Source organism: Tachysurus fulvidraco, chromosome 20 (assembly GCF_022655615.1).
Source record: "Tachysurus fulvidraco isolate hzauxx_2018 chromosome 20, HZAU_PFXX_2.0, whole genome shotgun sequence".
Classification (NCBI taxonomy): Eukaryota; Metazoa; Chordata; class Actinopteri; order Siluriformes; family Bagridae; genus Tachysurus; species Tachysurus fulvidraco.
This window is the reverse complement of record NC_062537.1, coordinates 14,727,971-14,755,810: the sequence shown is the minus strand read 5'-3', so window position 1 is coordinate 14,755,810 and position 27,840 is coordinate 14,727,971. Positions and strand designations below refer to the sequence as shown.

Below are 27,840 nucleotides of genomic sequence, written 5' to 3'. Positions count from 1 at the left end.
AAGGTTGTCTTGTGGCACTGATTTTGTTTTAATAATAAAAGTTCAGGGTGTGAAAACAATCAATGTCTGAGTAACTGAGCTTTCTTTAGTGCTTGGATCCCTGTGTTATACAGTTGATAAGGTGGCAGGGATTTTCACTATTTTAACAAATAAACACCATTGCTGCTCCACCGGAAGTGTTTGTCTTTGGAGGCGGGACTTATTGTGCCACGTTGATGGAGACCAGTGGAGACGTGGAATTCTCCCTATGTGTAACCGGGACAGCCGCTAACTCTGATCAGGGATCTCATACAACCAAGAAAGGCAAACATTTGGTTGCCGATTACAGTTTTAAACCTATTTTGATAGCTTGAATGAGTTTGTGCATGCTCGTGAGCAGTGCTAAGAGGGAAGGTAAGCACTTTTAGTGCGATCGGTAACCTTTTGTAGCTGTGTTAGCATTGTACTTCTGTGTTGCCCTGTAACCGGGTAACCTTTTTATTCCCCACTTGTTTTTAGTTCTTGTGAATATTTTTTTTTGTACGGTTGTCATCAATCAACCTATCGACTGTTGTCTTATATTTGCGTATGATATCTGAAATATCTGTGCACAGGTGGCTGTATTGTGTACAGCTGCAGTTGCCAGATAGATTTTAGAAGCTAATGTTATACTAGGAAGGTCCAGGATGGGGTCATGAATTACTTTGGGTTGTATTTTTGTGTTGTAAAAGTGATCAGTGATGTGCAGAATACTGACATTGTTCGTGTAAACCTGATTCATGAAGCCAAACGAGTCGTTTAATCTTCACTCGTGTACTGACTGTAACACGAACCTTAACCAGTCCACGTCACTTCTTTCCGCTTGTTGGTACGAACTCCAAGTTTAGTTTGGATTAAAAACAATCTGCAAGTCCACTCCAGTGAGTTAGCTTGAAATTTGGTTTTAGTACACACGTGATTAATCGAGTTTATACAAATATAGTCGAGTATCACATTAGTGTTTACTGTTTTTACTTCCTTCCTTTTATGAAGCCGAGCTCAGATTCATGCTATCTATTTGGGAATTAGCAAGTGACGTATCGTTGAATTTTGGCCCAGATAATCACACAAAAGTATGTAATTGTAATATAACGGAACGCAATAATTTCTAATATATGATTTTTTTTATATATATATATATTTTGGAGCAATGCTTTTGTATAGCTAGGTTTTTGTGTAATAACCTGCAATGTCTTGCTAATCTCCTAGCCGTTCCCTAGCCGTTGCTAGCTAGCAACGAACCGTTAGCTCTGAGAAGCATTAGCGAGTTTTTCTGAAAATAGTATGTGTACATAAATATTTTATAATGTTTTCTATCATGTATTAAATAAATAGTCGGCCTATGTCTACGGAGAAAGTATACAAGCTGATTGAAGTTAATTATTTTACATGAAGTTAATTATTTTACTGCCAGACACAGGAACAGTTTCTTTCCCCAGGCAATCAGTGTTCAACAAACTCACCATAATTATATTCACTGCTTCATATCTATAAGTACTGCATTATCAGGACTGTCAGTCATCACATCATCTGTATAAGTTACACACACTACTGCTGCTGTATATTGTACAAAAAGCATAATATTGCACAATATTATTTGCACTTCCCACATTTTATTTACATAACTGATCAGTCATATATTCTGTATTCATATTTAATACTCATTCTGTCTATATTGTATCTCATCGTCTGCATGGTCTTGTATAGTTTGTATAGTATAGTGATATTTATGTCCGTACTTTTGAGATTTGGAGTATGTCACATCATAGTGTTTACATTTTTAATTTGTTTATGCAAAATGTGATGCTCTCTTCAGCACAATGGCAGTGTTTTTGTCTGGTCTTTTGGCAGGTAGAAGTTCCTGTGTTATGAGTTGATTCAAGTAAACTCTTGGTTGAATTCTATAGAGGACGATATGAACTAAGCTTTGTATTGTGTAGGCTTTTGCATATGATGATGGTTGGCTTTATACTGTGCAAACATTTGACACAAATTTTCACACCTTTGAAACAGTTGTTTGGTTGTGAGTCGATGTAATGTGTCTGAAAGCCCTAACGTAAGAAAAGCCACCAATAAGAGGACGGCCATGATTTAAGTTAAACTTAAAAACTTAATGCACAGCTATTAAATGTATTTGTACCAATGGCTGAAAGATGTTTCTGTTTTCTAACCCTGTTACATGACACCATGCTGATTGGTGATGTTATCAGAAATGTAGTCATTACAGGTATCTTTTTATCTGACATGGAACGCATATAATATTGTACAGTCTTATAAAAGTCGGCCAAGATTCTTTTTGCAATCAATTTTTACAGTGATAAGTTATAGCCTTAAGCCACAATTTGTCTTTTAAGCCACATTGTTCTTTTTGGTGACTTTATAACCAGGTGTTGTAGCACTGTTAATATTTTGGTCCAAAATTTACATTATTGCAGATATTGTCTTAGGTCACAAAGGAATCAGAATCCACCACTGAATTCTAGAATTTTGATAAAGATCTTACAGATTTTACCTCATGGCCAAGAAACTCTTGCCAGCATTATTATGAAATCCACCCTTGTAAAGCACCCTTAAGCATATGTTCAGCCTAACTTAGATCCAGTAGTGCCTTTTGTGATTTTGTCTACTGTATGTTTAGTAAGTGCTTTTACTACAGACAAGAATATCAACATTTTTCCCAGCACTAAAAAAAGCTACCAAAGTGTCATTCATAAAACAAAAGTCTAAAAATAATTATTGAGAACAGTCGATAAACGTCTATGTAAAAGATTTTGTTTGTTTGTTTGTTTTGTTTTACATTTTCCCAACAATTTTAATTCTTTCTTTAGTTTGACAGTCAAAAATAAAGCAAAAACCATATAATACATTATTTCAGATACGGGCAAGATGTGTGTGTATGTGTTTCGAATGGTTGTCTGGGTGTGGTTCTTATAACCACTACAAAAAAAAAAAAAACAGTATATTGTCCCCAGCAGACACACAGACAGGAGCTAGCAACCATGTTAAGGGTTTGCACATTATTATGAACATTATTATGTTAAAAATGTCACTTAGTTATTTCATGGGGTCTTTGTTACAGGATGAAGCTAAAAGAGATAAACCGCACCGCCATCCAGGCTTGGAGCCCAGCTCAGCACCACCCAATTTACTTGGCTGCAGGTAAGTTTCACTCATACACACACTATTATTTTTGTAGATACACACCCTTATGAGTGCCTTTGAGTGCACCACTCGTGTATATTAGTTTAATTCATTTATACATTGATGGAATGTTTGCTGTCCGTTAAACAAGGGTAAAGTTGAGGTTATTTATAACTACTGGTTACAGAAGTAACCTCAGAAAGAGTATGAAGTATCTTCTCTGTATTCATATGTGTCCCGAATGATGTACTGCATATTATGCACTCATACTATGTACTCTGCTGTGTAATGTATGAATTTTGACATAGTAGGATTATCCAAAATGGAGCACTAATGTTTTACTGACCAGTGCTGTTTTCCAGTCAATGGCAAATGTCATGAATCACAGGTGTCACCAAAAAGATTTGGTGGAAAACAGTTAATTTATAAAATGTTGAAAAATAATTCATCAACATTGACGTGTCTTGTCCACTTGATGGTCATCAGACATCTTTAACGTTGTGATGTTGTAAAGGAATGTTCAGCGTCAGCTTCTTAGACTGTTTTATGAATAAAGAATAAAAGTGTTGTAAAGAATAAAAGCCTTTCTCTGTTGTCTGCCTGGTTACAAAACAAATTTATTTATTTATTTTCCCAAGGAACGTCTGCTCAGCAGCTTGATTCTACATTTAGCACCAATGCCTCATTGGAGATTTTTGAACTGGACCTGGCCGAACCTTCTTTGGCTATGAAGTTGTGTGGTGCTTTCTCCTCACCCCACAGGTGTCTCTTTTACTTCATGCTAATGCTATTGTATGATGTTATGAGAAAATGATGATGACGTTATATTTGATTATTTTTAAACAGCAGCACATTAAGATGTTTTGTTTATTTATCTTATAACACAGAGATTTCCAAAGGTTGCAGGTTTTTAATTTATTAAAGAACAACACATTGTCAACAATTGTCCTGTTATAACTTACATTGTAGGATCTGTACACAGTTCCCACCTCAGGTCTTCTTCTCTCTATTTATATTTCCACCATATATAGCTGATGCAGTACACAGTGAAATGGGACAATGTTTCTCCAGGACCACGGTGCTACATAGAACAACACAGAGCTTAGGACTTAGTAGGTAGTCCTAGCCACATAAATTGCATCTGTGCAAACAGTGCAAGACAAAAGACAGTGCAAACAAAACAATACGATACACAAAAGACATTACACAAAAGCAGTGTCGACCAGAGTACATACTGTATATTCTATGGTAAGTGTGCAAAAAATTACCGGAATGAACACTTAAAGGTAGGGTCTCCGTTGTTTAAAAGCCAATGTCGACATTTGAAATCACCAAAACAAACATGCCCCTAACCCAAATGGGTCCCACCCCTGTATTGATAGCTCCGCCCACACGTACGCACGTAACCCAGGCAACTATTGGAAAGAAATGTGTCTATCATAGCTGAAGGGAAGAACAATACTATTGCAGATAAACAAACAAGCACAAAGGACAGCATATATTAGTGCTGTGAAACAAAACAAAACCAACATTACTTAACTATCGCGAAGGAAAAAAGCAACCTCGGCATCCCATCACAGGCCTTCCCGCACCTTCAGTTCTCGCCAGCACTGGAAAGCTGATCCTATATTAACACGAGTCCTATTTCTTCACTTTCTTTGTTTTTATCCGCCATGTCAATGTTAAAACCGCTTTCTGCTAATGTCACACATTGCTACTGAACACTCTCTACACCCATATTGACAAGACCTGACCCCTTTCTGCTCATTGGCTACACGTTAGTTTTGTTTTTGTTTTGTTTGGCGGCCCAACGCAGTTTTCTGAAGCATTTCTCAAACCACAGAGACCCCGCCTTTAATATAATAGCAACAGATATATGAAGTACTGTAATGAGTTGTGCAAAACAGCAAGATCAAATGGCATGAGGAGGCCTGTGGAGCAATCGACATTTTATTTCATCCCGAAGGTATTTATTAGTGATAAGGTCAAGGCTCTGTGCAGGCCACTTGAGTCCCACTGTCAGAACTATAATGCTAAATCATGCAGGGGGAATTCTAGACCATTATCTGCTTCCAGAAGTGTGCAAATGGGAAGAACCACATGAGTGTGATTGTCAAGGTGTTAACTTTTTTGCCATAATGTATATAATTATATAATAATGCTCTAAAATACAGAATGCTCTCTTTCCTTTTCAGATACCACAAGCTGGTTTGGGGCCCACATGGCATTGATGACCAGGGCCAGCCTTCTGGAGTGCTCATAGCTGGAGGAGAGACTGGTAACATCATTCTTTATGATCCATCCAAGATCATTGCTGGTGACAGTGAAGTGGTCATCGCTCAGATTGATAAACATGTGGGGCCTGTACGAGCGCTAGATGTCAATCCATTTCAGGTAATGACTCCTGAAGATACTATGTGCATGGCATTACACTGCAGAGTTATATGTTGGTCAGAGTATGAAAATTATATAGTTTTTCTGTTGTTTTGCTTGTTTTCTCTAAAGACAAATCTGGTTGCATCTGGAGGTAATGAGTCAGAGATCTACATCTGGGATTTGAACAGCTTCAGTACCCCAATGACTCCAGGACCTAAATCACAGGTGCACACATTGTATTCACATTTCACGGGTTGTTTAATTATTATGAGTAATTCCGTTGAACAAAATAATAAACCTTAGGTAGTACATTTTTAATCACATTAGGTTCATGTGGAACAATCAGTGACATTACACTTAATCAGTAGGAAGGATACCGCTGTGATTCTTATGTTTTTTTGCTGATTGTTTTGTTGCTTGTTGTTCTTGTTGCTATTGTTAGCCTCCGGAGGACATTAGCTGCATAGCATGGAACCGCCAGGTGCAGCACATCCTTGCCTCAGCCAGCCCCAGTGGCAGAGCCTCCATCTGGGACCTTAGGAAAAATGATCTCATTATCAAAGTCAGCGACCACTGCAACAGGGTCTGTGACTATTTCTTTTCTTTATGTTTGCTATGTGTTTTAAATGTTTGTATGCTTCTTAACTTTCATAAATAAGTGCTTAATTGAACATTTCAAATGATGTGTTTTTAGATGCATTGCTCTGGTCTGGCATGGAATCCAGATGTTGCCACTCAGCTGGTGTTGGCCTCTGAAGATGACCGAATGCCTGTCATCCAAATGTGGGATCTGCGATTTGCCACCTCTCCTCTCAAAGTTCTAGAGAATCACACAAGGTAGAAATAAAATCATTTGGTATCCTGTTGTGAACTTGTGATTGCAGAATGAATGTTTTAAAGCAAAATCATGGTGACCTTGAATATGCTTATTTTCTATATTAATGCAGTATGGAAATACTTGGAAATGGTCATTTCTTTTAACACTGACTTGGATGACTGAGAATTTCTAGTATTTTTTTCTTAAATGTGCTCATATGTGTGTTACCAGGGGTGTTCTGGCTATCGCTTGGAGTTTGGCCGACCCCGAGTTGCTGCTGAGTTGTGGGAAAGATAACCGAATCCTCTGTTGGAACCCCAACACCGCTGAAGTTAGTTATTCTCCAGACATTCTCACATTATTGTGGTTACAATTACTATATGCTCTGAATTGCTTTGTACATAAATTAAATTGTACAAAGCAATTCAATTACTGTACATAAATTAAATCAAATAAAAAATCCATATCTTGTATCACAGAAATCAGCCAGGTTTGTGCGAATAAAATAATACAATAAAATACATTTGTACCAAAAAAAATTATACTCAAGGAAGTCAAGGAAGCATACCTGTTCAAATAATCTAAAGGTGTAATGTACTATAGGTTTGATTATAAATTGACTAAACATTACATATTTGAAAGCCCACGCAGACACTCAGTCACCATCAAACCACACCAGTCCTCTTGGGAATTTAAAATACTTGCGCTTGTACTTTTCACTGTATAATAATATATACAGCATTACAATAATAAGCATTACTCTGGCTGTACTTAGTTACCCATCAGAGCCTTTTTTTGTAATGGCAAAGGCTAGAAAATTCAATTATTTTGTCTGATTGATGAATTGATTGCATTTTGTTTGCCTGTTTGTTTTAACCAGGTTCTGTATGAGCTCCCAACCTCTCAGTGGTGTTTTGACATCCAGTGGTGTCCCAGGAACCCAGCTGTTCTGTCTGCTGCTTCTTTCGATGGGCGTATCAGCATGTACTCAATCATGGGAGGAAATAATGATGCAGTCAGCAATGCCCAGGCTGATCAGGTAGCTCTACTGTGACAAGAGTTTGCTGTGCATATCCTGGTTACGTTTAGCCCATGTATTACTTTTTCATATGTTTGGGTTTGCAGATAAATTCCTCGTTTGCCAACATGGATCCATTTGGCACAGGCCAGACGTTGCCCCCTCTGCAGCTGCCTCAAACCACCAATGCTAACAGTACTATCACACCATTGAAGAAACCCCCCAAATGGATCCGAAGACCAGTGGGGGCATCCTTCGCTGTATGTTTTGTTGTAGTCCATCACAGAGCTATATCTTTTATGTATATGTTTGTAATTATTTGTGCTTCTTTGGTATATGTGTATTATCTCTAACCAGTTCTGTTTTTTTTAATCATCTACCAGTTTGGTGGTAAACTTGTCTCATTGGAAAACATCAAACCAACACCACAACAACAACAGCAGCAGCAGCAGCAGCCCATGGCCCACATTGTCCACATTAGCCAGGTTGTCACTGATACTGATTTTTTGAATCGCTCAAACCAACTTCAGGCCACGCTCACTTCTGGAAGCTTTGTGGGATTCTGCCAGAGGAAGGTTGAAGTTGCACAGAACGAGTTTGAGAAGACTATTTGGGCTTTCTTAAAGGTAAGATACTAGCTACATGATGTCCGGTGCAGAGTGATGATTATCAGAGGATAGAACAATCTTCATGCTTTCAAAGCACTTGGTTTGTGGTTCAGTGAAATTTCAGTGGCTTAATTAACTCGTGCATTATTTTTAGGTTCACTTTGAAGATGATGCCCGGGGCAAATACTTGGAACTTCTGGGATACAAGAAGGAGGAACTAGCACTTAAGGTGATTCTCAAGCATACCTGAGACCTCATTAATTCATAACTTCATATACTCAATGCTGTAGTTAAAGAGCATTTACAGTTACAATTTCCCTGTTGACACCCACAGGACCACACTCTATGTTGTTTAAGTTCTGTATACGAAATATAGTGTTGTGTAATTTAGTTAGTGCTGCAGCAGAATCTACTGAACTGTTTGTTACAGCTGAAACTTTCCCAGCCTTGTTGTTAAACAAAAATAATGCGGTATAAAACTCGATGCCGTAGTTTATTTACGTATTTATTTGTTTTTCTAAAATTAACTAAATTTATTGGTTAATTAAATTTGTTCCAATGTGTCCATTGTTTCTTGTAAGGGTAAGCCTTGTCCAGTAACCTTGATTAGCTGCAAGCACTCCCTGTAGCACTCCCGTCTACTAATATATTGTGTGTTTTCAGATTGCTTCAGCATTAGAAAAGAAAGACCTCAAATCAGATGAAGGCAATGAGGTATGGTCCTTCATACAATTTTTTAGACTAAACCACATGTATTTGATTACATTTTTGAAATGCTAATTCATTGATAACAGTCTGGTTTTTAAATTAATCAATCTTATGTTTGGGTATATTTGGTTTATTTGTAGCTCAATGGGTCTCATTGTACCTCTTTATGAAGATGGTTAATTTGGCATTTGAGATGTGTGTGGTTTTAAAATTTAAGGCATTACTTTTGGGTTCTGGTATTATTTTGTTTTCTAATTTGTTTTCCCAATGGTCAGAAATGAGATCATTTAAAAAACATGCATCGCATTAATGCATCTACCCCAGACAAAGGTTTGAATTTCTGACCTGTCCTCTGCATGTCTTTTTTTTTTTTTTTTTCAAAAAAATGTTTTTTTTAATTTTTTAATTTTTTTTTTTAAACATGGAGCTTGTGACTTTAATTTTGTGGAAATCTATGATCACCCCAGTTTGTGCTAATTGTACGACAATCCACAAATGCTGTGCCAATAGAAAAGGCTCAACCATCACCTGCATGCTTATGTTGATACCTTTGTTGTATAATGATATTTATTTGCTAAACTCTTTGCCATTTCTTACACATCTTCCCTTCCCTACACCTGGTATGGATGTGTGGAGTTCCTCTGCTTCTGTACTTGACCCTACTATTGCACCTGATTGTAATCCTTCACCTGGACTAGATATCATATCATTCCATAGCCTAAGCTTGATCCCGCTGATTGTTCCTTACTGAGACTGTCTAAAATTCGGCATGGGGGAACCTGTAAACCAGCCATTGGTTTAGCTTGGTGTGCAGGTTTTGAAAGAACTGTTGCTTGATCTTATTCTTGATGCCACTGTCAATCATGTTCATGACCTCAAAGAAAAACCTGAGCCTTCCTTTCCATTTGTGTCTGGTTGATTTCACCCCACCATCTGATCTCATCCCAACATCTGATGCTGTATCTGCTTTTGTGCCAACATATCTTGTTAAACCTTCTTTTCTTAAGACACAGCAGTTTGACCAGTATACATCTGAAGCCCAGCCAGAACTGGTGCCTCTAATAGCACCTTCTGGTGATGTGGTTTCTCTATATGAAGAGACTCGCTCTGTGCCTGCCCTGGCTCCACATGAGTCTAACAGATTTTCTAGTAATTGAAATTCAGCAGTTAGCACCAGTTTTAGATTCAGGTTGTTCCACCATGCTTCGATGATTTCTGTGCATCAGTTCTAGACCCTGTCATTAACCACAGTCTATGCCATTATTAGGTCCTCTTGCTGGCTCAGAAGAACCAGTATTAGTACCTCCGGTTGATCAACAACAGTCAAATTTCTCTTGCAACCTCACAGATGAGGCTGGCCTTCAGTTAGATTTTGTAACTCCAGCATTCCTTCAGCATGCGTCAAGATCCTTACTTCAACTTGACCCACAGTCTGTTCCCATGTTTCCACCACATATTCCACAGCAACCTGAAATCGGTTTGACTCCAATGGAGGAGTCAGACGTTACACCCCAGACGGACACTGCTCTTCCTGTTAATGGTCAGCCAGTATCTGAGCTGAATCTGAGTGCTGAACTGTTGGCTGAAGAGGAAGCCAAAGATGTTGCCCAAACTGCCACGGAGCCAGTACTGCCAGAGGAGGTACCCTCAACCTGCCCGCCGTAGTCCAGTCCTCTGCCCTAGTATCCCTGTGTGATAGCATTATACTGCCCTCTTTTGCTAATCTTCACTCACTGCAAATCTCTAGCTGTTTGGATTAATACCTTAAGGTTATGGTTAAATGTTCTGGAACATCATTTGGGGTTTCACACAGGAATGCTGACATGTTTTGTAGTATCCTCCCAGTTTTGATTTAATAAGTTATGATAGATTTTTCTAGATTGCTTTGTGCCCTAAGAGTTGGTTTGATCAGTTTATACTAGGAACAAATGAATCCTAAATAATGTTTTTTTTTCTCTTTTGGACATTTTTGTATGGTTATGGAATTAATAGCAATTTTTAATTTTGTTTTCCAGCATATCTAAATTGCAAAACCAAAAAACAATAATGTTATAAACTCTTAGGGGTAGTTTCCTGGACATGAATTAAGCCTAATCTAGGGTTCATGTTGGAATGTTAAGTGATTTGTAATTGAATGTCTTTAACGTTGGTCTAGGATACCAGCCCTTAAAACCATAACTTACTCCATGAACTATTATAAAATTAGTGTCTGTCCATTAAGCCTTTAATTTAAACATTTATTAAGCAGCATCTTTATTAGTTTCATTGTGCATGTTTCATTTGAAAATATCATGATTTTAGATGAATTTGTCAGATTTTCACTTTCAGCAACTAATCAAATGTGTAAACTTAAGTCTGCATTCAAAGGCTGCTTAATTTTTACTCTGCTCTTCTTCCTCTCACATCGTCAAAACTTTCAGCATCATTCTAATCTGGCCAAATACTTTTTTATAATAAAAAAATGTGAATGTACTTGATGGCCAAAAATTTAGATCAACACTAATAGGTAAAGTGTGTTTTCAGCAGTCTAAGAGTGTTGAAAATACTTCATCATAAGCAATAATAAAGATATGTTTGATATTTAACATTTAAAAGTAAAGCTGAAGGATAGCTGATTTGCTAAGTATTTAGTAACATCACTACCATATATCCAGGTGGAAGAGAATGGAGACATAACAGCAGAAGATGCCGCTGCAGAGAGCCCGGAGCTTGCAGAGATTCCTGCTGTTGAAGAGAAACCAGTTCAGCCGATCCCATCTAACACCAAAGATAAACTTGGCAAGTGTTTATCACTGAAATTGGGGGCCTGATTTTTTATGTTAATTAGATTGATTTAAATTTCTATGAATTGTAAGATATTTAGTTTGCTAATTAAATTATTGTAATTGTCTTATTGACTTTGATTGATTTGGTGCTATAGATGTAGATGGACTAATCACTGAAGCACTCCTTATTGGGGACTTTGAGGCTGCTGTCAACCTTTGTCTCCATGACAACCGGATGGCAGATGCAATCATTCTAGCTATCGCTGGTGGACCAGAACTTCTTGAAAAAACCCAGAAAAAGTACTTGACTAAAACTCAAAGCAAAATTGGGAAGGTGAGGCAAGACACTGATGTTCTATACTAAGCTTTTCCACTGTTGATGTATTCATGTTAGGGCCTCCTTATTGTTGCTGACAGTTCTCAATGAGGCCCTAATGACTAGAACATCTTGATTTTCACCTAGTAGTTCTGTTTAAAAAATCTGTCTGCTTGTTACCTTGTAGATAATCAGTGCTGTTGTAATGAGGGACTGGTTGAATATACTTGAGACGTGTGATCTTCAGAATTGGAAGGAGGCTCTGGCCGCAGTCATGACCTATGCCAAACCTGAGGAGATTTCCTCCCTATGTGGTGAGTATAATGTTCATTGTTAATGTTAGCATAGAATCCAAAGAGTAGACAAATCGAAGCACTAAGCTAATGGCCACTGTGATTGTGGCAACAGGACTGCTGGGCTCCAGGCTGGAGGCAGCTGAAGACTCTGATCTGCAGGCACAAGCTTGCCTCTGTTACATCTGTGCTGGTAGTGTAGAGCAGCTGGTGTCCTGTTGGTCCAAAGCACAAGATTCTAGCAGCCCGCTCTCACTGCAGGTAAGGCTCTAGTCTAATGAGTGCAAGGACATTCACACTACATTTCTTTTCTTGTCCTACTTGTATGCCAGACCTTCAAGCATCTAAAACATTTAACCATAGGTGACTTCACAGATATGCTTTTTGTTTTTCTCTGTAGGACCTGGTAGAAAAAGTGATGATTCTGCGGCAGGCTGTGGAGAAGACACGAGGTGGAGCAGCCACTGCTGTAGGCACCTTGTGGGCAGAAAAGATGAGTCAGTATGCCAGCCTATTGGCCTCCCAGGGCAGCCTGCAAACTGCTATATCCTACCTGTCCACCAATACAAATGAGGCAAGCACAATGAAAATTCTTCTTTATTGTCATCTTTATTGAGGGTATACCAATCTGATTGTTACATGCTAAAATGTAATTTTATTCTTTATCACAGTAACTCCTTTTAAGCTAAGATACTGTTAAAAAGAAAGCAAAACAAAGTTCATATCAAATCAGTAAAGCTTTGGATATGGAAAAATTAATTACAGCAACCCCACATGAGCTCTGGGTTGTTGTTCATCGTGCTAGGGTTGTTGTTTTTCTCACCAGTGAATGAAAGATTTAGATGACTGTTTCAGCTGTACGTCTTGGTTAAAACTTTGGTTCATTCAGTTAAATTTAGTTTGCAAACAAGCCAAACCAATAGTATTAATTAATTTAGCTCTAAATCATAAAGTTTAAGAGCTATGAAAGGGATCTGTCATTAGACATTTAATATCACCTGGTTGGCTGGGAGTGATCTGTTACATGATATCCTGTTTTATTTTTCACCCTAGCTCGCAGTGCAGCAGTTGCGAGAGCGCCTGAGTAGAGCATTAGGACAGCAGGGAGTAGCGCCTGTACAGAACAGACATCCAGTGGCTCCTGCTGCTGTGCCCCAACAAGCGTACACACCAATCCAACCTCAAACTCAACCACTGCCTCCTCAGCCCACCCCTGCTGCTCCTACACAACAGTATTACCAGCAGGTACTGGTCTCACACATACACACACACACACACACCTATTATTCATACACAATAGGAGAGGAGTAGAATCCCAAATAAATATTCAGAGCTAACAATGTTTTTATAAGACTTTTGTTAGTTAGGACTATCAATTTTCTTATTATTAAAAACCCTGAAGTCTAAGCTTGAGCTATGACCAGTAGGGTTGCAAAATTCCAGGAATTTTCAAGGCTGGAAACTTTCCATGGGAGTTAACGGGAATATATGGGAGTTAACGGGAATATTTGGAAATAAACTTTTTTTTAAAAAAAAAAAATTTAAAAAATGCAGAGTTGCCTATAACAAGGAACTTAAATGTAGTTAAAAAAAATCTTGCAGCATAATTTTGTTTAAAACAACAAGATTTAATGCAATTTAATTTGAATTTGTACCTTGCAATCCTCGGTCACTTGCACACAGCTTACTGGAGTGCCATTGAGGCCAAACCCCCTGCATGTACTTGCACAGTAACACTTTATTTTAGGGTCATTTAGCTAGTTGCTTCTTAGCATGAATATTAATAGAATATTGTCTATTTATTAGTACTTATTAAGCATTACCTTATTCTACATTCTTAATTGTACCCAATACCTAAACTTAATAACTACCTTACTAACTCTTAATAAGCAGTAAATTAGGAGTGTTACCACATGCACAGATAATTTGATGACCCCCACACACACACACACTCACTCTACCCTGAAATAAAAAAATCCCCTAAAATAGTGTTTATTACAAGCATAATAATGTTTATTATGATTTTTTGTTACTCAATGAAATAATAAAGTTCTACTTACAATTAAATCAGTCAAGTAATGTCTGCTTATGACCAAACAAAATGATTGTTTGATTGTATATGATATAGTTTATATAAATTTCCCTATATTTCCAAATAATTCCCATAAATATCCAGAAATTCCCATAAAGTTTCCAATTTGGAATAATTCCAAAATTAAAAACAGATTAAGTTCCCATGGAAATTTACCGGAAACTTTCTGCCCCTTTGCAACCCTAATGATAAGATGTATGTATTGGTCAATTACTGGATAAACAGAGTAGAGCAGACTTCACACACACAAGTGCAATTTTTTTATATGCATGCTGCCACCTTCTTTTTTTATTTTATTTTTTTTATTATAATTTTTAATTAATTGGACAAGATATTAGCTGTGTAATTGGTTCACTTCTTTCTGAACAGTGAGTGTTACTCAGATGAGGGATTTTAGACTGCTACCAGTCATCCATAATGTTACCATCAGTAATCCTTTATGTTAGCAACCCCCAACTCATTTTGACCTCCTTCCTTAAGCTTTCATTTGCGTCCTATCCATTCTCCTCATTCGATGGCAGCCACAGTGTGTGTGTGAGTGTGTGTGTCTCTGTTGTATTCAGGTTAGGGCTGCCTCTACTGTCACTTCCTGGAGTAACCAAACCCCAACCATTCTGCCCAGTGCCCCTCGTCCGCTAGTCCCTGCCAAAGACCCGCAGGTACAGTCGAAGCTGTGCCCGCACTACACACATGCACAACATACTCTTTTTTCGGCCTCAGAAAACTGGAGTGTTCTCTATATATTTTCTTGCCAGAAAGGTGTGTATGTCAGTCATTGAGAGCACTGCGTTAGACAATCATTTTTTACAGTTTGTGCTGTATGATGATCTTCCAAGATTCTAACTCTTTCCTTTCATATATATCCTTGTTTGCTAACTTTAGAGATCTTCATTATGCCATCTTAAAGTCTCTGTGAAGATACTGTGGTGTTTAATGTCCAACCCACTTTGTAGTTCTTAGCATCACTTTGGACTTTTTAAGGTGCTTTCACACAGGTCATTTTTAGCATTGCTCTGATTGATGGACAGAGAGTAATGCTATCCTTTTAGTTAGTTAGTTAGTTGGCAAGTTAGTTGGCAAAAAAATGGCAAGTGTGGAGTATTTGCTTGGTAAATCTGTAAAATCCGAATTAACATGCACTAACACGTCAAATCAATATTTCTCTATTAAACATCTTTCTCTTATTCTCTTTTGCTACGGTATTGTTTAGAAAGCTCTTCCCACACTGAAATTGTCTTTGTGTTAACCACAGTACTGATCTGAATTTATAGAATTACAGTCCTTTGCACATGCTCATCCAAAGTCTCCCACAGTAAATACAGTGCTGACTAACCCCACCACCCCAACCCCACGTCTCTTCAATCCTCAGTAGGATGCACCCAGTCCGACTGCCCATCATCGTGTTACACTCGTGTCCATTATAAATCATGCATGTTGAGTCTTTTTTTTATGTTAACATCTATCCATATTTGTGCTTTTATTCTTCAATTTTCACCCTGTTCCAGGAGCAGCTGCTGATCAAGAGGCCTTTTGATCATTTTCCAAAGATTATGCTGTCCACCTGCATGTTAATTACACGTTCAGTCCTCACATTATGCCATAAGTATCTTAAGTAGCAAATTGTACATGACCTGTTGGGTTGTTTTTTTGTTTGTTTTTTTTTTGGGGGGGGGGGGGGGGTTTTTTTTTTTTAATATATATTTTATTTCCTGTGCCTTTTTGTTTATTTTTATCAAACTGTGGAACAAATGATACTGATATAACTGAAGACTGCAATATCCAGATAGATTGTCTGTAGGGATTTTCTTTAAAGCCTGTGGGATTATAAATAGGCATTAACTGTAACTTAAATCATGGGCATATCTATAACTGACTCATCATGGCTTCATATTGCAATTGGAATGTCTAGCCATATAATTGCATTACGTTACATTTGTTCATATTTTGCAGTCCTATCAGCCAGCAATGCATTATAACAAAACAGGATTAAAAAAATCTTTGTAACGCAAAAAGTTATAAGTAAATTGTTATGATGTCTTTTTACATTTCCTGTCAACTATATAGATAGTATAGATAGATTTTTTTTGTGTTAATGTGAGAGAGGCTGTTATAATGCATTGCTTTATAGTACCATCTAATGCAAGGTACACATGACTTGAATTGTATTTTTGATATAACCAGAAAGAAATGCATACATGAGACTGATTATAATCAGGCACTTAGGTTTCAGGATGATTTGATTTTGACGTGGCCTGACATGATTGTAGGTGTTTGTGCAGGTTGAAAACTGGGCCCCATTCATGGTGACTTGATTATGAAATAATCACCATACCTCTCCTGCTTTTTATTTTCTTCTTTCTGATATAGGCTGAGCCCAAACCTGCACCTTTCCCTTTGCAGGCTCCATTGAGCACAAGTCCTGTTGCAACCAGTGGATTCATGTACTCGCAGCAGTATCAGAGTAAGTATTCAGATGCACCTCGGTTTCTCAGACACAGTGGTTCACAATCTTGTTCACTAAACTGGCAAACATTTTACAATGTTTGTGGAACTTTTCCCCATTCTGATGAGAATGGAGTTCAACTCTGCTGGAATGTGAAATGGCTAAATGTTAGAAAGCATTTTGACGTGGCTGTTGATAACATTATTTCTGCATGAGAACATTTTTCATAATAAATAACTGTTGTTTTCGGAACATGAAATACTACAACTAATGCTTATTACATTAGAACTTTTCATGTTTGAAATGATCTTTGCATGTTTGTCCTTTTGGAATGTGTTTGACTGCATTCGCCGACTCTCTATTTTCTGTGTAAATCTCAGACTACCCCCAGGTCCAGCAGTTCACACCTGGTGCTGGGGGACAAGCAATCTATCAACCTCTCCAGTACTCCCCCTCTACATCTGCTCCTCTTCCTCCTCCACCTTCGTCTTCTGCTGCTGCTCCTTTCTACCCCTCTCAGTTTATGCCTCCTGCCAAATCTCAGGCTGTACCACACACCTTCCCCAGACCTCCTTTCTCTGCAAGCCAACAGGCTCCCACTGCACCTCCTCTCTCTTCCACCTCCACTGCCTCCTTCTCTCCTCCTCCTTTCTCCTCTGGAGTCTCATTCCAGCACCACGGGCCGGGTTCTCCCACTGCCTTCCTCCCACCTCCACCAACCGGAGCCTCAGGTACTCAGGCTGAGCCCAACATGATCCCAGGCTCCCAGAGAACAGGTCTGCACCACAGTGCCTTCAATAAAACGGACAACTAGCAAAGCTCGTGGCACCTCAGATTTGATGTTTCAAGAGCTGTCCATTTGCTTATAAGCAGGGTTAAGCAGGAAGATTCTCTAAAAAACATTTGTACTGTTTAGGTAGAGGTTAGGTTAGGTTAAAAAAAACAACAATATTAGTACAATATCGAAAGGGCTACATGGAAAATATAATGTGATATTTCAAAGTATTTAGTGTGGGCTAAATGTATTATGGTAATGAATTGTTTAGTAATTTACATATATGAACAGTTTTCACATGCTGACCCATACAGACATGGAATATGACACCGAAGGACATTAGGAGGTGCTTCGTTAAATTTTTTCTGGTTGCTACCTCTGTAGTCCGATCAAAAGGTCCAAAGAAATAAGAGCTGAATGTAGTACAAACAAAACTGGATCTCACAGTAAAACCAGTGGATTGCATTTAATTATATCAGTCTATTCTAATTTTATCTGTCTAAAATGTTAAGGTGTTTCTTATATATGCAGAACACCCTGTCCCTTCTTAGGAAACATTCATTAACGTGACCCTTTGCTTTGATATCCAATGTGAGATAATTAGACAAAGTAACTCAGGAACAACGTTTGTTTTCGGCCAAATTCGACTTTAACAAATAGTCATAAGCTAATTTCTAGAAAGCACATTTTGTTATTGTCTTATCCACAGGGGGAATTACCCAAGATGACACATGGTATATGGAAGGTGAATTTTCATATTGGTTGTAGTGATTAATATTATAAATGCATGGAATCATGCTGTTCCTGAAATTATATGATCAAGTAATTATGCAAAATCAAATAAAAAATTGGCCCGCTATGGTAATTTGGGGCATATAATGCAAGCAGAAATCTGTTTATAGCTTAAATCTGTCTATTCTAGACTGGAAAGGCATAGTGAACATCACAAGCTGCCCTAGATTCATAACTGAAGAGCACAGCAGTTATTAAATGCTGATCAGGCTGGTGCTTGAAGACTTATGTAGGTCAGCTATTACCCTGATGAGAACAGAGCTGTGGGTGCAGCAGCTCCATCTTTCAGCACTTTACTTTTTCTTTTAAACTTAGTGCCATGTATCGCACATTAATTGTACACTTTCAAATCATAGCCATTTTCCCCACTATTTTTAGAATTGTCATCATTTAAGATGACGAAGCAGTGCCATTCTTGCACGTTTAATCCAACCGATTCTTACAAAATCAGTGATTTTGTTTAACCAGCAATTTTTTTTTTCGTGATGATGATAATGATACATTAATGAAAATGCACATGCTTCTACCAATCCTCATATAAAAGATTTAAGAATTAGACTAGTCAGATTAGTTAGACAGTTTAGTATAGGCTATAAGCATGATTTAATAAAACTATCTGTCTTTTGAATTAGGGCCCCAGAATGGCTGGAACGATCCTCCGGCCCTCATCCGAGGATCTAAGAAGAAGAAGGTGGGTTTGATGAAGTCTAATGAAACAAACAAAGGCCAATCCTATTGGTTCCTATTAGGGATGCAGTGATCCTCATGCTCATTCTGTGATTCTCATTCTCAGGTCCCAGAAAATTACACCCCCCCAGCTCCAATCACAGCGCCCATCATGGCTCCCCTGGGAGAGCCGCAGCCTTCTCTTCAGCCGCAACAGCTTTCTCCGCAGACAGCTGGTGTTCCTGCTCCCTTCAACCCTATTCAACAGCAGCCAATGGCTCCTACACTCAGAAACCATGCCATACCCAGCATGCCTGTAGAGGGAGCACCAGGAGCACCCACTGGGGACGTCATACAGGTGCTAGAAAAGCAGCAAGCGCTCAGTTGCACCACACATTAAGCTGTATAATTTAAGTGTGGCATTTTGTAACATAAAATGTAGACAGCGGACAGATTTTTATAGTTTTTGCCTGCACCTATTTCAAATCGAATTGATTCAAAGTCAACTCACAATTTTATTATTTCTTATTTATTTTTTTTATTTATTTGTAAATCTGAATTTATTTCTTATTTATTTATTTTTATTCCAAGCCAATGCAGTCTCTCCCTACTGAGAAAATCACGAAGAAGCCCATTCCAGATGAGCACCTTATTCTCAAGACAACGTTTGAGGGCCTGATCCAGAAGTGCTTGGCTGCTGCCACAGACCCTGTTAGTACAGCTTGTTTTGCCTTCTCATAACATCCTTGTTTATGTCTAGCTGTTTTATCCTTTGTGTATCTGTTCAATCACTGCCTTTCTTTTAAAAGCAAACCAAGAGGAAGTTGGATGATGCTAACAAGAGACTAGAGTCCCTTTATGACAAACTGAGAGAGCAAACTGTGAGTATTATAACTAAAATTCACACAAAATGTCTGACACCACGGTGGTTCACCATTCAGATATATAAATTGCATTGTATCAAGTGAGGGACAGGGCAGTAGGTATGGATGGTATCACATTTGTAATCCATTTATCTTTCCTCTTAAAATATAAGACACTTGCTTGGTAGCAACTTTAAGAGTTCACATTATTACTGGCCTGAATTATGAAATAGGTCTAATGTGAATCTGATGGATCAACAAAATATGGTTTCATGATATTTTAGCTGCTGTCTTTAAAAACCTTATTTGTAAAACGTTATACAATGTAGTGTAGAAAATTGATGGATAGACAAATTCAAGAATTGAAAGAGCCTTTGTAGTAGAATGGGCTATTGTTATCACAATATATATATATTCATGATGCATGTTCCTGATTATGAAGATTATCTCCATAGATTTTAGTCCTCAATGAGGTCAAAGGAAATATCTTAATTTATTTAACTTTATTTACATTTTTAATCAACATTTTCAGGTAAAAGTCTTCAATAATGTTCGTGCCATTTAATTAACATATTTCTAGCTTTAGTTCATTGTTGCCAAAATGTCTGAAATTTATAAATCTAAGGTCTAAATCCAGCTTTGGTCACTTGTATGGAGGAAAATCTCAGATCTCTTCACGACAGTAAAAAAAAATTCTTCCCATTGTGTAATCATAACAGAGTCGTGGTGTGTAGAAATCTAACAGGGTTTTGGTAGATATTTAACATCATTTCCATTGTTTCTCTAGCTTTCTCCAGCCATCATCAGTGGCCTGCACAACATGGTTCGGAGCATCGAGTCCCGTGCCTACACAGATGGCCTCAACATCCACACACACATAGTCAGCAACAGTAACTTCAGCGAGACCTCCGCCTTCATGCCAGTCTTGAAGGTGGTGCTAACACAGGCTAACAAGCTGGGCGTCTGATGTCATGTGCGCATATACAATACTCACCAGTATTCCCCGCAACTCCAACACAAGCCATCAGTCAATAAGGACCAACTTGTATTGACATGCTTCGCCAGTCTTAAATCTGGAATACGGCATTCCAGTTTACAGGCGTTCTTTTCTTTTGTTTTTTAGTTTTTGGTTGTGTATATGTTTATGTTGCCATTATTTCATATGTGTAATTGTGGCAGAGCAGAGTGCAATGGGGGTGTTTCCCCCTTTTTCCTCTTTCTTTTCAATTTTTTTTTCCTTTTTTTTTCTTTTTTTTTCTTTCTTTTTTTTTTGTTTTTGTTTGAGTCAGTACATGTTTTTGGGCAACTCGTGAAGTCAGAGAAACTTGAGAAATCGATCACATGTCTGACTGGATTTGATAAATATTTGCTGTTGTGTAATTGAGCTCTGGTTTATCATTTTAGATTTTTGTTTCCTTCCAATTTTTGTCAGCAAGAATTTTAGGCTGTTGCTTTTTGTGCTCAATAGAAGCCTTGCCATTTCAGTGATGTTCAATGCAATTTCCTGCAAAAAACAAACAAACAATGTAATTGCATTTTATCCGTTTGCCAAGATCTGCATACAGTCTTGGTGACAAGGAAATATTTTCAATAAATGTTATTTATTTAAATCTTTTATGATTTGAGTTAATCAGTAACTAATCCAGCATTGGCAAACCAAGGCTGCCTAGATATATGGCTGTCTAGTTTTACCTCTTTCTCTAGTAATTTGAAAACATGATGCCACAGTTAGGTGTCTGAAATGCTTTCGGAAAGTATTGCAGCTGTCTTGGTGGAAAGAAAAGTGCTAGGACTCACTGTGGTTCTTCTTTTACACCAGGAAATGTTTTGAAAGAAAATATGTTAGTGCTCTATATCACCAACCATTCACAGTTTTGACATTTGTATCATGTACTTGCAAATGATGGCATGTTTTTTTTTTAGTGGCACTGCTGATTTAAGCTCTACAGCTATCACAGAGAGAAAACTAGTCAATGGTAACATCAATTTAATCATTCTCACCACTCCTGTTTAAACTCTTATTTTGTATACAAATTCTGTACCTTAGAAATTTTGTGGGGCAATCGATGCACAATGTTTTAATTGACCATTGTAAAGAAAATTGGAGGAGGGTGTTGTGTTTTAATGAAGTGGTCAAATAAAGTGCTCAATATTTCTCACCTTTGGTCTTCTTTCTAAACTTCAAGGAACAAATTCCCCAGTATAACTTGCAGATAATTCTTCGTAATTATCATTGGTATCCAAATTGTATTTTATATTAAAAATGATCAGACTTTTGTAGAAACTTTTATTGATGTTGATCTATTTTAACCTTAGTTTCCTACATTACCCATAATTCCATTTGCCTTCCTGCTAATAGTAAGTTGTGCCATGCTCCAAAAGAAAGTAATGCAGCAGTGCTTTATTCTTTTATCCGTGTGTCCAGCTATCGCACCTTCTCATCTGTACACTTTGTTCAAACCAAAGAGATCCCAAAACATAAATGCTATACTGCAATCTATGCCATCATGAATGTTATCTCTTTAATCTATCTCACAATCTAATCAAGCTTTCTCTGCTATCATAGAGTTTTGAGGTTCATAAACTTGCCTAGTTTGGTACCCCCAATAAAAATGAGTGAAAAAAGAAGCTCTTGAACGTTTGATTTTAGGGGCTAAATTTGTGAAACCTGCACATTATTATAGATCGAGGGCGGGAGGGAGGGATTTAATTCACCTGGTCTGTTAAGGAAACTTGTAAAAGATTGAAAGATTATTCTATTCTTTTTAAGGTTATTTATGTCTTTACTTTTGAGAGTCAAAAACAGCTGGAACCAAATTCCTTGTGCGTGTCAACTCACATGGTCATTAAACCTGATTCTGATAAGAATTAAAATAGAATCTGCTGTTCATAGCTTTGTTTATTAGTAAAAACAAACAAACAAAAGTCTTAGTCATACAGTCTTGGTAACAATTTCATTGATATTGGTCTATTTGGACTTCGGTTAACAGCTTATTTTATTATACACAATAGCATCTAAATTCCTGTTGACTGATTGAGTTGTGCCATAACCCTATAGAAACCGACGAAGCAGTAATTTAGTTTTTTATTTGTATGTCCAGCTATCGCACCTTCTCATCTGTACACTCTGTTCAAATAAAGAAGATTCCAAAAACGCTGTAATCATGTTAATACTGTCAACACCATCATGAATGTCATCTGATAGAACATGCCATCCATCATGCTTGTCATATCTTGAATCAGCCAAGTCTTTTCCATCATAAGTTTAAAGTCCACACTAAAAGTGAGCGAGAAAAAAATCTCTTGTACTTTTGCTTTTTTACAGTCAAGTTACTTTAAAAAAAAAAAAAAAAGGTGTAGTACATCATTTGGGATGCAGCTCCAATCTAATCTCAACGTACTTACGCAATGACAATAAAATGATTCTGAATCTCATTCTGATTCAGGTTACTCCAGGTTATTCTGACTCGTATGGCCTTCCATACGCACCTCACCATATAATAGGGATCTTGCGTCTCTGCTACCATCGTCACCACCTGGAGCGCTCTTTCAACATCTCCTGTCGTTATACAAGCTCGTACGGATATCAACTGAGTTCTATTTGTTTGCGTTTGGTTCTCTGAGGCCTGGAAATCCACGCTATTTTTTGGAGATTTGGATATTTTAGAGATGTACGCACTTCCGGATAATGAGCGCAACGGAGTGGCGCACCGAGAGGGAGCGGATGGCGCAGAGAGCCGCGCGCCGAATGGCATCAAGCGGCAGCGCATCGTCTGGAGAAACGTTATTCTTATGGGTCTGCTTCATGCTGGTGCGCTTTACTCCGTGCTCCTTGTCCCCAAAGCGCATCCCTTTACCTGGATCTGGTGTAAGTCTGAGATCATTTTTGGGTTTGGTTTGAATATCTACATGAATCTATTATACCGCATTAAATGTTTTGCAAGCCTGAACATTTGAATGATGTCTATAGGTGCTTATATCTCTACACTTGGCCAGTAATCCATATTTTATGGAAAACACACAGATGAGGGTGAATTTATTCGTGCTTGTAAACAGTGAGCCATTTTCCTCACCTTATATAAATAATTTAAAAGCATACAGACTACAAACCTTAACCAAATGACATTTCGTTTACCAGATGTTATCTGAAACATCTGTGGCATTTAGAACAAATTATCATTGAATTATTTTATAAGTTCAATTATTTTACATTCCTGACTACATTTTGAAGGACCACGACCACACCACTAGCAGCCTGTGTCTTCATCTAAGATGGAAAACTATTTTTTTTTTTTTTTCATTGTTGATGTGATACCCATGGTATTATATCTATGCTTTTTGATCATGGATCATTAAAAAAAACAGTTAAACTGTCCTGGAAATAATACACCAAATAATAATACACCAAAATGTGTGTGTATGTGTTACATGTCTGAAAAATACCAAGAGTCCAGTTGCTATGGAAACATCTCCCAGACAAACTCATTCGCTTCACTTATTATTGCTGCATCACATGGTCTAGTCTCTTGGTTAGTCTTTAACACACATTCTAGCCTGAAAACCTTGATAGCTGTTGTCTTTTTAGACATGTCACAGGTGTTGCTTGGCCAGTTGCCTCCTCTGCACTTGGCTGACTAAAGGCTACTCAAATTACAGTTTTTGCTCTTAGGTGTCTTATTCTGACTGGAATATTTTAGATATTTAATGAGAACACTGCTGTGTTGTTCTTTTCCTTGGCAGCCTATATATGTTTCATGATCACAGCCCTTGGGATTACAGCTGGAGCCCATCGGTTATGGAGTCACAGGTCTTATAATGCCAAACTGCCACTAAGGATCTTCTTGGCTGCTGCCAACTCTATGGCCTTCCAGGTAAATAGTATTTATTGTAATGATATGCTGATCATATGTTGTTGTTTGGTGTACACAAATGACAAACGCTGAGTAAGCAAGCCTGAAATATATATGGCACTGTACTCTATTCAAAATCATTCAGCATAAATGTTATTATGCCAACATTAATAATTCTTAAAGGCTCTTTGTCTTATGAGAAAACACAAAACTGACACCGTGATCATATACAAAACATTCTTAGTCACAGATCTCAAATAATCTCTGGTTATAAGAAACTATTTATAATAGGATCAGTTTACATAAGTATTTTGCCACTTATAATTAAACCATCTTTCTAAGGAAAAAAAACTTGTATGAGGAAACTCTACATGAATAATTTTGAATTTTAAAAAAATGTGTGTGGTATTATAGTGTCATGGTTTTCTGAGAAAGGTTCATTTAACGTTTTTTGGTTTCCGAAGCGTTCACATGGCTATTTTCTTATTTACCAGACTCTACATCAGCCCTTTCTTTTTGCACTTATAAAAATAAATAATTGTTGCTTATGTTATAGCTTCTCATGCTTTTTATTTGCCATTTATTTCATTGTTCTTTGTATCCACCCCAAATAAATCTACAAGCTACTCACTTGAAAGAATGGCTCATCTAAAACTTCATTCTAACTTTATTTTTTCTTTGCAGAACGATATCTTTGAATGGTCCAGAGATCACAGGTCCCATCACAAATACTCTGAGACAGATGCTGACCCCCATAATGCAAAGCGAGGCTTCTTCTTCTCACATGTAGGCTGGCTGTTTGTGCAGAAACACAAAGACGTGATTGATAAAGGCAAGCGGCTGGACCTCAGTGATCTGCTGGCTGACCCTGTTGTTGTGTTCCAGAGGAAGTAGGTCCACTATGCTGTAATCCTGAAGAGAGTTTATAGTGCATTGCATAAGTATTCACCCCCTCAGATTTTTCCACCTTTTGTATTGTTATAACCTGGAATTTAAATTAACTAAGAATACTATATTTGATTCAAACAGTAAGTATGAAGTATGTATCTGTTTTTATTATGGCACAAATGATAATTAAATAAAAATCAGACATGTATTGGCTACATAAATATCCACACATATTATGGTCAATACTTGGTAGAACCTGACTGTAATTATAGCTGCATGTCTCTATCAGCTTTGCACATCTGAATCCTGACATTTTTTCCAGTTTGTAATTTGATTTGAGGTCTGATCTTATTTGACTGGGCCAGTCAGGTTCCTTCATTTGAACCAGTGTGAATCCAGTATAGAGTTGGCTGTGTGCTTAAGGTTATTGCTCTGCTGGAAGCTGAACCTCCATCCTAGGCTCCATCCTAGTCTCAACTGTCTTCCAGTCAGGAACAGTTTTTTTCTTAAGATTGCTGTGAATTTTGATCCAGTTGCTGCTGATGAAAAGCTTTCCCTACAGCAACAGGGGTAATAATTTTGCAATAATACTTATTCTGTGTTGGTTATTTTGTAGTGATTGGTGATATATAGGCCCAGTTCTTTCCATGTGAGTTCAGATTGTATCAGAATGTGGAAAAGTTTGTTGAGGGGAGAATACATTTTCAAGGCATAAACAACAAAATAAATCTATAAAGTAAGATGAAGTAATTCATTTTAAACTGAAGATAATACTATGTGGACTGTACAATATTGCATTTTGTTTGACACAGATATTACAAAATGTCAGTGCTGGTGATGTGCTTCTTCCTGCCCACTATGGTCCCGTGGTACTTCTGGGGTGAAAGCATGTGGAACTCATACTTCCTAGCCTCTATCTTACGCTACACTGTTGCTCTTAATCTCACCTGGTTAGTCAACAGCGCTGCACATATGTACGGCAACCGGCCCTACAACAAGGATATCAACCCTCGAGAAAACCGCTTTGTCACGTTTGGAGCTATTGGTACATTTATCTATCTATCTATCTATCTATCTATCTATCTATCTATCTATCTATCTATCTATCTATCTATCTATCTATCTATCTATCTATCTATCTATCTATCTATCTATCTATTTATTTTTCCTTTTGTGCATGATCAATAACAGTGGTGAAGTCTGTGAACAATATACTGACAGTAGTTACCACTAAATATACTATAATATTACAATTAAAATAATAATAATCAGTGAAACAGAGAATACTAATAGTTGTTTAGGTTATTGTTATTATGTTATGTTGTGTTAATGTTTATTACTGTTGAATTAATCAGAAGATATTTTCTATAACAGCTGTGACAGTTGTTTCGGCTACAAAAAAAACACTATTTATATTAATATGCTTCTTCTAATACAACTTTTTTTCTGTAGTAACAACTTACATAGGGACACACCACATAATCGGATTATAAAAAATATCTCTAGTTGTTGACATGATGAAGTTTTCTGTTAGCAGTTTCAGAAGGGCTCATCAGGGTCAGCACTGTTACAGTGAGGTAAAATTGTGACTTTTAGGATTTCTGACATAAGAAATTCTTCAGGAAGGATAACTTTATGGTTACTCTGACTAGCAACCTTTTATTGTCATTATCTTATTAAGAGAGGAAACAAATAGAGGCTGGTTAAGGAACTATATATAACTGCAATAACATAAGTGATAACAGAAATTTATTTGCTCAAGATGTTCCACAACATAAGTCATTGGTGTAAATAGATAACTAGTAAAACATGGTATTCTTTAGTAAGTTAAAACTTGTTAGCATTAGCAAATTGCTGATGTAGAGAAGGAATAAAACATCTTCTAATAGATAATTTTCCTATATAGTACATATATAATCCAATAATTTCCCAATGAATCAGCAATTGCCTTTTCCACTGAGATTAAAGACTAAAGTTAATTATTGTTAGAATTGTTTTTTAACTTGTTATTGTGGTTATAAAATGGATCTTTTTAATTATTTACCTTGGTCATTGTGTTTCCTTATCTCTCAGGGGAAGGTTTCCACAACTTTCATCACACATTTCCTTTTGATTATGCAGCCAGTGAATTTGGCTTGCGCTACAACATCACTACGTGTTTCATTGATCTCATGTGCTGGCTCGGCCTCGCTAGCAACCGGAAGAAAGCCACATCGGAGATGGTCATGGCTCGAAAGCTAAGGACAGGTGATGGGAGTGCCTGAAATGCCAAAAGCAGCACAGATCTCTCAGCACCACTTATTTATCAGAACGGCATTGTAAAAGTGGAGTGTTGTGTTCTTTCATTAAAATGTCTTTACTGCTAATCTGTCACAGAGCAAGTAATTATAAATAAGGTAACCATTGTGATG

At 37.4% G+C, this 27,840-nt stretch overlaps 2 protein-coding genes across 12 annotated transcripts; both read left to right on the top strand.

Moving 5' to 3' along the window:
• Positions 1–197: 197 nt before the first annotated feature.
• sec31a (SEC31 homolog A, COPII coat complex component) lies at positions 198–21,850 on the top strand. 11 transcript variants are annotated; one of them, XM_047804512.1, is made up of 29 exons: positions 198–393; positions 3,098–3,177; positions 3,798–3,921; positions 5,355–5,553; positions 5,665–5,760; positions 5,978–6,118; positions 6,230–6,372; positions 6,584–6,683; positions 7,233–7,391; positions 7,478–7,630; positions 7,754–7,996; positions 8,133–8,207; positions 8,642–8,692; positions 10,151–10,327; positions 11,341–11,464; positions 11,607–11,785; positions 11,955–12,081; positions 12,176–12,321; positions 12,461–12,634; positions 13,114–13,305; positions 14,716–14,811; positions 16,520–16,613; positions 16,976–17,371; positions 18,080–18,115; positions 18,795–18,853; positions 18,956–19,186; positions 19,420–19,484; positions 19,638–19,709; positions 20,479–20,702. In XM_047804512.1, exons 2-28 carry the CDS (start codon positions 3,099–3,101, stop codon positions 19,675–19,677), a joined length of 3,699 nt encoding a protein of 1,232 aa, XP_047660468.1. In that variant the 5' UTR covers positions 198–393; position 3,098; the 3' UTR covers positions 19,678–19,709; positions 20,479–20,702. The 11 variants fall into 11 exon arrangements, with proteins under 11 accessions (XP_047660468.1, XP_026996830.1, XP_026996832.1 ...); XM_027141029.2 differs by having other exon boundaries at positions 199–393; positions 11,613–11,785; positions 19,420–19,539; positions 20,479–21,850; XM_027141031.2 differs by having other exon boundaries at positions 200–393; positions 16,976–17,326; positions 19,420–19,539; positions 20,479–21,850.
• A 1,311-nt stretch (positions 21,851–23,161) lies between these two features.
• LOC113639356 (stearoyl-CoA desaturase 5) lies at positions 23,162–27,795 on the top strand. The gene is made up of 5 exons (XM_027141189.2): positions 23,162–23,559; positions 24,432–24,562; positions 25,226–25,431; positions 26,242–26,474; positions 27,503–27,795. Exons 1-5 carry the CDS (start codon positions 23,361–23,363, stop codon positions 27,691–27,693), a joined length of 960 nt encoding a protein of 319 aa, XP_026996990.2. The 5' UTR covers positions 23,162–23,360; the 3' UTR covers positions 27,694–27,795.
• Positions 27,796–27,840: the final 45 nt, after the last annotated feature.

Bases quoted from the DNA above. Each gene is read 5' to 3' on its own strand.
- sec31a (XM_027141024.2), top strand. From the start codon at position 3,099: ATGAAGCTAAAAGAGATAAACCGCACCGCCATCCAGGCTTGGAGCCCA. The intron at 11,465-11,606 runs GCAAGTGTTTAT...TTGGTGCTATAG, and splicing joins TAACACCAAAGATAAACTTG to ATGTAGATGGACTAATCACT. The intron at 12,635-13,113 runs GCAAGCACAATG...TTTTCACCCTAG, and splicing joins TGTCCACCAATACAAATGAG to CTCGCAGTGCAGCAGTTGCG.
- LOC113639356 (XM_027141189.2), top strand. From the start codon at position 23,361: ATGTACGCACTTCCGGATAATGAGCGCAACGGAGTGGCGCACCGAGAG. The intron at 23,560-24,431 runs GTAAGTCTGAGA...TTTCCTTGGCAG, and splicing joins TCCCTTTACCTGGATCTGGT to CCTATATATGTTTCATGATC. The intron at 26,475-27,502 runs GTACATTTATCT...CTTATCTCTCAG, and splicing joins TGTCACGTTTGGAGCTATTG to GGGAAGGTTTCCACAACTTT.